This window comes from Entelurus aequoreus, linkage group LG24 (genome assembly GCF_033978785.1).
Source record: "Entelurus aequoreus isolate RoL-2023_Sb linkage group LG24, RoL_Eaeq_v1.1, whole genome shotgun sequence".
NCBI classification, from domain to species: domain Eukaryota; kingdom Metazoa; phylum Chordata; class Actinopteri; order Syngnathiformes; family Syngnathidae; genus Entelurus; species Entelurus aequoreus.
Genome location: NC_084754.1, coordinates 28,671,911 through 28,683,352, shown reverse-complemented (window position 1 = coordinate 28,683,352; position 11,442 = coordinate 28,671,911). Strand labels below are relative to the sequence as shown.

The window sequence follows — 11,442 nt, the reverse complement described above, 5'->3', positions numbered from 1 at the left end:
ACAGTGCGGATGCTCTCCCGAAATGTGTTTGTCATTTTTGTTTGGTGTGGGTTCACAGTGTGGCGCATATTTGTAACAGTGTTAAAGTTTTTTATTCGGCCAGTGTGACCTGTATGGCTGTTGATCAAGTATGCCTTGCATTCACTTGTGAGTGTGTCAAGAGCCGTAGATATTATGTGACTGGGCCGGCACGCAAAGGCAGTGCCTTTAAGGTTTATTGGCGCTCTGTACTTCTCCCTACGTCCGTGTACACGGCGGCGTTTTAAAAAGTCATACATTTTACTTTTTGAAACAGATACCGATAATTTCCGATATTACATTTTAAAGCATTTATCGGCCGATAATATCGGCAGTCTGATATTATCGGACATCCCTAAACCAAATGCATGGGCAATAATATAATGAGGCGACTATACTTTTATGTTCTTACATTCACTGTTACAAGCGGCCCTCTGAGGGCAACCATGACTGCGATATGACCCTCGATGAAAACAAGTTTGACACCCCTGGTCTAATCCATTATTATTATTATTATAATTTTTTTTTTAAAATTATTATTACAGATACAGATCCAGGTTTAAGATTCAAACCCAGAACCTCTGACTGGTGAGGAAGAAGCTATAACCCTGCTTCCACCGTGCTGCCTGAAGCGTATACCGTTGTGTGAAATAAAACGTTCTACTGTAGCTCAGCACCACCTAACATGTATATTATTTATTATAGTTGTGTCAAACCCTGGTACCTTTTAGAAGCAGGGTAGAGTTCCACTGTTACCACCTCGATGCCGTTCCACGCAGCCACACTGACGCCACAGAAGAGACACTGTAGAGCAATGATTGCTGATTGGCTGAAGCTCAGGAAGAGGAAAAAGGTGCAGCCCGCCGAGATGAGCATGGAGCCACCTGGGTCGAGCAGGATGAGGAAAAGAGTGACAAAATCACACAAATGCTTGGCAGTCCAACTCATAAATGTCAGTCTCAGCACATCCGAAGCTTTAAGGCCTGGGTCATACATTTTGTGCATTCATTTGAAAATCAATCCATTGAAGGTCCTAATATGCTAAGATATTGGAAACAATATCAACAGTTAGTTTGATATAAAATAACATATCATAATTAATGTATCTGTTTTTCAGAATATGCTAAGGGCCAAAATAAAAAAAGATCTGGTGACAGACAATGCCTGCCGGGCCACACTTTGGATCCCCATGCTTTAAGACCATCATGAACACGATGCTGTTCTTGGCCACATTGCAATTTTAATAGTACTAGGGCTTTATCAGTTTCTCATCAAAACCACCATATAGAGAACATACAAACACTTTTTTTTATTAAATCCAGAATATTGAAATTCAGTGATTTGGTGCATTTGCAAACTGCTAAAATTATGCAAAAAGCAAACTATAACCTGCTAACCAAGAATGTACAACAATTCTTCTCAACAAATAAGGAGAAATACAACCTTAGAGGAATATCTGATTTAAAACATGTGTATGCACATACAACACTTAAAGGCCTACTGAAACCCACTACTACCGACCACGCAGTCTGATAGTTTATATATCAATGATGAAATCTTAACATTATAACACATGCCAATACGGCCGGGTTAACTTATAAAGTGACATTTTAAATTTGTCGCTAAACTTCCGGTTCGAAACGCCTCTGAGGATGACGTATGCGCGTGACGTAGCCCGGCGAACACGGGTATGCCTTCCACATTGAAGCCAATACGAAAAAGCTCTGTTTTCATTTCATAATTCCACAGTATTCTGGACATCTGTGTTCGTGAATCTGTTGCAATCATGTTGATTGCATTATGGAGAAGGAAGCTGAGCAAGCAAAGAAGAAAGTTGTCGGTGCGAAATGGACGTATTTTTCGAACGTAGTCAGCAACAACAGTACACAGCCGGCGCTTCTTTGTTTACATTCCCGGAAGATGCAGTCAAGATGGAAGAACTCGGATAACAGAGACTCTAACCAGGAGGACTTTTGACTTCGATACACAGACGCCTGTAGAGAACTGGGACAACACAGACTCTTACCAGGATTACTTTGATTTGGATGACAAAGACGCAGACGTGCTACTGTGAGTATGCAGCTTTGGCTTCTAAACATTTGATCGCTTGACCGTATGTGCGCAACTTTTTTTTGCGTATGTACGTAACTTTTTTAAAATATATAAGCTTTATGAACCTTGGGTTAGGTGAACGGTCTTTTGGGCTGAGTGATTGTGTGTGTTGATCAGGTGTTTGAATTGTATTGGTGTGTTCTATGGAGCTAGGAGCTAGCAGAAGAGCTAGGAGCTAGCAGAGGAGCTAGGAGCTAGCGTAACAAACACGCAGGTGTTTTTATGCAGGATTAATTTGTGGCATATTAAATATAAGCCTGGTTGTGTTGTGGCTAATAGAGTATATATATGTCTTGTGTTTATTTACTGTTGTAGTCATTCCCAGCTGAATATCAGGTCACCCCCGGCTCTCACAGCATCTTCCCTATCTGAATAGCTTCAACTCCCCACTAGTCCTTCACTTGCACTTTACTCATCCACAAATCTTTCATCCTCGCTCAAATTAATGGGGAAATTGTCGCTTTCTCGGTCCGAATCTCTCTCACTTCATGCGGCCATCATTGTAAACAATAGGGAACTTTGCGTATATGTTCAACTGACTACGTCACGCTACTTCCGGTAGGGGCAAGCCTTTTTTTTTATCAGATACCAAAAGTTGCAATCTTTATCGTCGTTGTTCTATACTAAATCCTTTCAGCAAAAATATGGCAATATCGCGAAATGATCAAGTATGACACATAGAATAGATCTGCTATCCCCGTTTAAATAAAAAAAATTCATTTCAGTAGGCCTTTAAGACCTTTAGCATATCAGTATGTGGAATTAAATCATGGAATGGATTAAGTAAAGAAATTAAACAATGTACTAATATGATTCAGATTAAGAGGCTGTTCAAACTAAAAGTGTTTACAAAGTGCAAAGAAGAAGATTTATGGCAAACGTCATGAATTTATTGAAAATGAAATGTTATCAATCTCGTCAAGCAAATCATAACTCATTTTCCTTCTAGTGAGAAGAACTGATGAATTTAGAACACAGTGATATTGTACAAATTGAGAAAAGGAAGTATGTGTTAGTAATGGCTATGAAGAGAAAAAGGGGGAGGATTAGATAAACCTTGCTTCTTCCTACTCCTTTTTGGACATGTAAAGAAAGTATGTAAAATATGTGATATATCATATTGATACTGTATACATGTTCGAAATACATTTCAACCAACCAACCAACCCCTATCATGTTACTAATTTCCTCTACCTACAGTACAAAAACCAGCATCTACCTATATCTTGACAAAAAAACAAAAACAAAGACTTGTGTGTTGTTTGGGAACAGTTGGTAATGTTTATGTGCAGTACAACTTTTCATGAACACAACTCACCTTAATTTGTGTTCCTAAATTTGTGTTGGACGTCTTAGATCAGGGGTGTCAAACATATGGACCACAGGCAGGATCAGGCCAGCCAACAGGTTATATGCGGCCCGCGGGATGAGTTTGCGAAGTATAAAAATTAGCCGAAATTTTTGAATGAAAGAAACTGTTATTCTAAATGTGTCCACTAGATGTCGGAATAGCAATTATTTGTATCTTTGTAGATGATGCTACATATGTAAAACAAAATAAACCACATGTTAGTACATCAGTCGAGAAAAATGAGCAAACTACAAAAATGACATCCTGTAATTTGATTTTGATATTATTTTTTTTATCTTGATAGATTGACAATTAACACCAATAAGTTGACTGATGAACATTATTGCGTAATTTATTCAGAAAGTATAAATAACGACAGATAAAGATAGAATACTATTAACCCCAACATGTAAGTATAGAAAAACCCAATAACATTATGATTTGTACATTTTCAGAATGTGCTTGTTCCTATTTTTAAACAAAGAAACAATTTGAAGTTGTCTTTATTTTTAAGTTATCGTGCCGTGATTTTACCAGTACGGCCACACTTGGGAGTAGATTTTTCTCCATGTGGCCCCCGATCTAAAAAGAGTTTGACACCCCTGTCTTAGATGAAGAGAGCATTTATGATTTTGGTTTACAGAGTAAACAACTAAAAACTAAGATTTGGGCATTGTTTTTCCTTAACGCATACATTTATCTAAATATGGCCAAGGACACGCATTATTGTGGGTTTCCTGGACATCATTTTCATCATTAAAGGAAAAATCTAATCTGCAGGAGAGAATCAAGTATGTCTCTTTTTATTTTTAGTCGTCAGCTTGAAACGTCCCTCTGTCTCCGACTGCCTGGTCGTCATGTGATAGTGTGTGACGGTTATGATTTTGCTTACTAGTTTCGATGACCCGCCTTATCTTGCCTCTGATTGGCCAGTCCATAATGTTTTGCCCTAACGTTAGCCAACTGGGATTCATCATACCAATCATCATGGATTTTCTCCGTATGTAAGGATGTTGTCATTTATCCAGGTCATTGTATTTTCTCCATATTTTTTTTCCACAGTTCACTTTCTCTCTTTGTAGTTTGTAACTTTGATGTGAACTCCCTCGCTACATGGGTCTAAAAGTAGCTAAACTACAGGAAAAGCTATTTGTTAAAAAAAAAAAGTAGCTAAGCTACTGCCAAGCTATTGGAAAATGTAGTTAAGCTACATACATTGGCTCCTGTGATAGTGTTTACTCACATGTATCCTCCGTACTCAGACATGCAATCAATTTGTCCATATGGTTGCATATGTGTGTATGTTGTGTGCGTGTGTTTGGTATCTGTGTCTGTGCTTATGTATGTGATTATTGGAGATATGGGTCATCGGGGTGTTGTTTTTAACTTTATAAAGCACTTTGCGCTGCTTTTCTTTTATGTATGAAAAGCGCTAAATAAAGTTTGATTGATTGATTGACAGCTTAGCTACATGTAGCTTGTTGTTACTGCCCATCACTGCTAACAACCAAATTCAACGAAGAAGGCAATGCTATTACTGTATTAGTACAGAAAAAAAGTGCAAAAGCATGATGGAGCAACATGTACCCTTGATGTCGCCTTCATATTTCTGACTGCCCCCTCATATATGCCTGCCTAGAACTGGCCATGATAACGGTAGTCAACAATTGTGTTGTGTGTGTTTATTTTGAACACAATTTAGTCAACACACAGTTTTCTATTATTCCTTAATCTCATAAAGTATAGATGATGCAAATACAAAATACAATAAGCATCAGAAGCGTGAGCCAAGTAAAATGAACATCACCTATAATCTTGACTCTGCCAATCTTCTCCATGAAGAGGGCAGAGATGATGTTGCCAGGCAACACAGCCAGACTGCCCAGGAAGCTGACCAAATAAATGAGGACGTCGTTCTCTTCAACAGTGTCCAGGTGGCAGCCATGTTTGTCGTGCTCAAAGGTGTTGTTTTCCATTTTACAATCAATGAACTTCTCCTTCAGGTCTGCAGGACACAGGAAGGTGGACAAGATGGTAGAAGATGCATTTGTTTGTCATACTGTACACTAGTGTTGTCCCAATACCAATGTTTTGGTATCGGTACCAAAATGTATTTCGATACTCTTCGGTACTTTTTGATACTTTTTTTATAAATGAAGGAGACCACAAAAAAATCGCATTATTGGCTTTATTTTAACAAAACATCTTAGGGTACATTAAACATATGTTTCTTATTGCAAGTTTGTCCTTAAATAAAATAGTGAACATACAAGACAACTTGTCTTTTAGTAGTAAGTAAGCAAACAAAGGCTCCTAATTTAGCTGCTGACGTATGCAGGAACATATTGTGTCATTTATCATTCTATTATTTTGTCAAAATTATTGAGGACAAGTGGTAGAAAATTAATTATTAATCTACTTGTTAATTTACTGTTAATATATGCTAATTTTCTCTCTTAATCTGTTCTATCTACACTTCTGTTAAAATGTAATAATCACTTATTTGTCTGTTGTTTGATACTTTACATTAGTTTTGGATGATACCACAAATTTGGGTATCAATCCGATACCAAGTCGTTACAGGATCCTACATTGGTCATATTCAAAGTCCTCATGTGTCCAGGGACATATTTCCTGAATTTATAAACATAATATAAACTTTAAAAAAAACCTAAAAAAAGATTTTGTGATGCTAAAAATATCAATGTAATCATAATAGTATCGACTAGATACGCTCCGGTACTTGGTATCATTACAGTGGATGTCAGGTTTAGATCCACCAATGGCGTTTGTTTACATTGTGACGCCGGTGAGTTACGGTGTGTAGTGAAGCATGTTTAGCTATTCCTCGTCCTGCAGGGATGATACTTGTAAGAAACTTACTTTATTTGTCGCCATGGAGGCGAAGATTAGTGATTCAAAAGTAGCTAACACTGCAGACTGCGGATGTACATTAGCTGCTAGCTAGCTAGCCATGTCTTAAAGCACCTCTGAGGGCGTTTCAGTGTTATAACTTCACCTTTATCGTTAGTTTTTAGGGCAAAATGTGCCCGTTCTCCCTTTTCTGTCTACACACCGTGTCTGCTTGTAAGTACTCCGTGATTTTACACTGCCGAACATGCTCGTAAACCAGCAATGTCACGGCGTGATGACGACAGAGGGGGGCTGGAACCAGTACTTTTTATCAGTATTCATTAGTATCGCGGTACTATACTAATACCGGTACACCGTACAACCCTACTGTACACTGAAAGTAATGGCAGAACTAATGACTAAAAAGTAGCGTAATGTCTGTCCTTCATCCAGAAGAACATTTAGGATGTCAAATGTCACTAATGTTTCAAAAGAGTGCTTGTGAATAAGTATAACACCAGCCCTTGATTGTGTGTGGAACTTGTTCCTGGTGAGTAGAGTGGTTTTTGAGCAGTGTCAGAAAAGTTCTATGACTGCTGTCACAAAAGATATACAGTAATGCCTCGGCTTATACATTAAATTGGTTCTATGACTAAGCTCTTAAAGGCCTACTGAAACCCACTACTACCGACCACGCAGTCTGATAGTTTATATATCAATGATGAAATCTTAACATTGCAACACATGCCAATACGGCCGGGTAAACTTATAAAGTGCAATTTAAAATTTCCCGCAAAACTTCTGGTTGAAAACGTCTATGTATGATGACGTATGCGCGTGACGTCGAGGGTTGAAACGGAAGTATTCGGACACATTGTATCTCAATACAAACAGCTCGGTTTTCATCGCAAAATTCCACAGTATTCTGGACATCTGTGTTGGTGAATCTTTTGCAATTTGTTTGAAGAACAATGGAGACTGCAAAGAAGAAAGCTGTAGGTGGGATCGGTGTATTAGCGGCTGGCTGCAGCAACACAACCAGGAGGACTTTGACTTGGATAGCAGACGCGCTATCCGACGCTATCCGCCGCTATCCGCCGACCGCATCGATGATCGGGTGAAGTCCTTCGTCACGCCGTCGATCGCTGGAACGCAGGTGAGCACGGGTGTTGATGAGCAGATGAGGGCTGGCGTAGGTGGAGCGCTAATGTTTTTATCATAGCTCTGACGAGGTCCCGTAGCTAAGTTAGCTTCAATGGCGTCGTTAACAACAGCATTGCTAGGCTTCGACAGGCGGCATTAACCGTGTAGTTACAGGTCCAGTGTTTGGTTCAGTGTCTCCTGATAGTAGTATTGTTGATCTTCAATCAATCTTCTGTCTATCCTTCCAGTCAGGGGCTTATTTCTTTTGTTTCTATCTGCATTTAAGCACGATGCTATCACGTTAGCTCCATAGCTAAAGTGCTTCACCGATGTATGGTCGTGGAGATAAAAGTCACTGTGAATGTCCATTTCGCGTTCTCGACTCTCATTTTCAAGAGGATATAGTATCCGAGGTGGTTTAAAATACAAATCCGTGATCCACAATAGAAAAAGGAGAAAGTGTGGAATCCAATGAACCCTTGTACCTAAGTTAAGGTCAGACCGAAAAAAGATACGTCCTGCACTGCACTCTCGTCCTTCACTCTCACGTTCCTCATCCACAAATCTTTCATCCTCGCTCAAATTAATGGGGTAATCGTCGCTTTCTCGGTCCGAATCGCTCTCGCTGCTGGTGTAAACAATGGGGAAATGTGAGGAGTCCCTCAACCTGCGACGTCACGCTACTTCCGGTACAGGCAAGGCTTTTTTTTATCAGCGACCAAAAGTTGCGAATTTTATCGTCGATGTTATCTACTAAATCCTTTCAAAAATACGGCAATATCGCGAAATGATCAAGTATGACACATAGAATGGATCTGCTATCCCCGTTTAAATAAAAAAAAATTCATTTCAGTAGGCCTTTAATACAAAATTATTGTATCTAAAATTAATGTTCCCCATTATATTGACTAGAAATTCAAATATAATGAGAAAAAACACCACAACATGTAACATGTCTTTAAATATGTGCTATGAATTTATTTTATGTGGGTTGTTTTAAAAGCACGGAGCTGGATTGCTGTTCAATTTCATTGTTTCCATGCAATGACAAAGGTATTCTAATTCTGAACTTCTACATCTTCAATATTTGGGCACGATGACGCCGCTGTATTGGCAGGAGGTCTGTGCTCTAGATGTCTCCCTTTGGTTTTCATGTCTTTTTGGCCTTTTGGCTCGGGCCCCTTTGAGAGCGGGCAACAAGGAGTGGCGTTTTCGTGGCCTCTGCACTGCTGGTGTGTATTTCTGGTCTTGTCATCCTCGTCGGGACAGAAGTGTGAAACGCCAGTGCGGCTGGATCAAAAGAGACGTCGGAGACGCTTTACTGAATTCAAAGTTGCTTTATTACAAGCCTGCCCTGTTATCATTGTTCCGAACAGGTAGAAACCTCCAATACCCTCAACGGAAAGAATTGCCAGGCACAGACTCTCCACTTCAAACGTTACGTCAGGACGGACAGGTTTTCCGAACCTGAGCTTCTTGTTGAGAAAATTGTGTTGATTGCGTTGAGAGACCAGGCAAGCAATTCCATGGTTAGCTTTGGAGGGCAGTGCAAAAAGAGGCTCCAAAAAGTTGAGACGAGATTAGAAAAAGAAGCAAAAGCAGGGGAAAGATAAGGGAGAGGGAAGGGAAGCGTCTGCCTTTGTTGAGAGCAAGCAAGAAAGACACACTGAACAAAGCGAACACCGAGGGTATCGTAAACGGGTTGGTTGATCGTCTGGCTGTGTGGCATCGCAATGGATGCTGCCATTCACATCAAGTATGATCAACATTAACAGTCATAGAACTTCTCTGACACACCTAGTAAGTATGCTATTTTTCTACATGTAGTATTTCACATTGATCTACACGGTTTTTCCTCCTACCTTCAATCATAGCTAAACTCGAACCAACCTGAGCTGCTCCGTCTGAACCCACCTGTATCGATGAAGAACGTGTTGCGTATGGTGCAGTTCTCAAACACAGTGTCGGTGGACCTGATGTCCTCAAAGTGACAGTCTTCAAACAATGAGTCCTCAAACTTGACGGATTTCAGCTCTATTTTGATGAACCTACGGGCATGGGATGTGATACAAAAACAAGCCAACAGACAAAGAAAACATGGACTCTAACTTCTATTGCTGTGGTATTGCAGAATGAACAGAATGGTCTCAGTAATACATAGCAGTCCAGATAGTCCTGCTATGGAAACAAGTTTTGCCGCATATATAGACATGAAAGTCACGGTTAAAATGGCAGCAATGATGATCTCCAGAGTTCAGGAGGAAAACTTGTTTGTAACTTTTCACAGTATTAAAGAGAAGTCCCATTCTGCCTGATTTAATTCTGCAGATAGCATAGAAGTCAAGTAATATACAGTTGTAGGAGCCACATACTGTATAATGAAAACTGTGTTCAATGTCCTTTAATTGCACTGATGATGCAAATTCCAGCTATAGAGCACCAAGTTGTTGTTTTTGCTAAGAAGAGACATATGATTATCTTAAACAGTATCACTCACTGTTGATGATGAGTCACATTATTAGGAATCTACAAATCTACGTTGTCATGATCCCACATGGCCGTTTTGACATTGTTCACTATTTTCCTGTGTTTTGTATCACGACTTGTTCTGGGCTTATTTTGGTCCTTTTCCCTGTTAGGCACTTTGTGTTGCCATACCTTCACTTTCTGCTCTGTTTCCTGCCAGCACACCTGTTTTCCACAAGTCCATCTAGCCTATTCAGTTTCAGCTGTTGCTCCTTACCGGATCATTTTGCTTTGTACCTTGACAAGCGTTTGTCTTCTGTACACTTCCGTGCTGTACTACATTTTTTTTGGCACGACCTGTGTTTTCCAATTAAATGGACTTCTTGCCTGTACTTCGCCTTCCTTGCTCTGCATTCTGGGGTCCAAACTAACAACGTCAACACAAAAATGCAACAAAAGTACCCTTAAACTGCAACGTCTAAGATAATACTTCTATTTGTCAACATCTGACAAAATAGGAATAAATAAGTGACTCTTCATCCAACATCGATAGTTAAATTAAATTATATTTTGGCACATGGTGAGCTTTACAAGGCTTTGAGAATTAAAACCGCTATATATTTAGCAATTCAAAGCATACCGCTCACTGTGTCAATTAGGGGTGTCCCGATAACTATTTCACTTCCGAATATCAATATTGGAGCATTAAATATAGACGATACGACACCAGCACGATGCATACATCACTTTTTAATTTGGAAGTTTGGACTCTAAGAGAAAGTTTGATTAAATTAAATCACTCAAAGAGAGAACAACGGTAGGTATGGAGAAAACTTAACTATTTATTATTAATCATCTAGAATGGACTTATGCTGTCTTTAAGTTAAAATAGAGAGGTAATTGTTTTTTTGGTCGACACCTAGTTGCCACAATAACCACTAAATTAAGCTCATGACTCAGTAAATTGAATGATCCAGACACATTTGTTACTGGATACTTTCTAGTCAAATGTAACTAAAACTACTTGATACATGTTAATATTGACAAATGTGTTTTAGACTGCAATATTGATCAATTATGGACACTTATTTTGTATGTCTAGCTTGTGTGCTATTGTATGCTTAGCTGTTGTGTAGCAACTTGATCCTAATAGCTTAAAACCTACCATGTTTACCTTTCATCAATGATTCCACTGAAATACAAGAAAAGACCAAACTTGTGTGCTTATGGGAGAACATACTGGATGTCCAGCTTTGCAGAAGCAAACGTGCTGCAGGAATGCTTATACCAGAGATCTTAAATTAAGTCCTATACAATTCCATACGTGTGACATTTTGCTGACATCAGACCGATATCCGATTCCGAAATCTAATTTGGACACCCCTAATGTCAATATCCAGTGATTTCCTTAATGTAATCCTGCTAAAGTTTATCACCTTCACAACTAAAGTATATGGCCATAAGTACATGCAGCAAAATCACTCACATAGCTAATGCTT

The 11,442-nt window shown here is 39.2% G+C and overlaps 1 protein-coding gene across 4 annotated transcripts in view; it reads right to left on the bottom strand.

Moving 5' to 3' along the window:
* Positions 1-11,442, bottom strand: part of LOC133641811 (synaptic vesicle glycoprotein 2B-like) — a 91,674-nt gene that overhangs the window by 14,359 nt on the left and 65,873 nt on the right. For all 4 annotated transcript variants that reach the window (XM_062035843.1, XM_062035844.1, XM_062035845.1 and 1 more), the window contains 3 exons: positions 9,392-9,525; positions 5,289-5,486; positions 743-902 (listed from right to left, as the gene is read on the bottom strand). In XM_062035843.1, the coding sequence (XP_061891827.1) occupies positions 743-902; positions 5,289-5,486; positions 9,392-9,525 (492 nt within the window). The remainder of the gene's footprint in view (positions 1-742; positions 903-5,288; positions 5,487-9,391; positions 9,526-11,442) is intronic.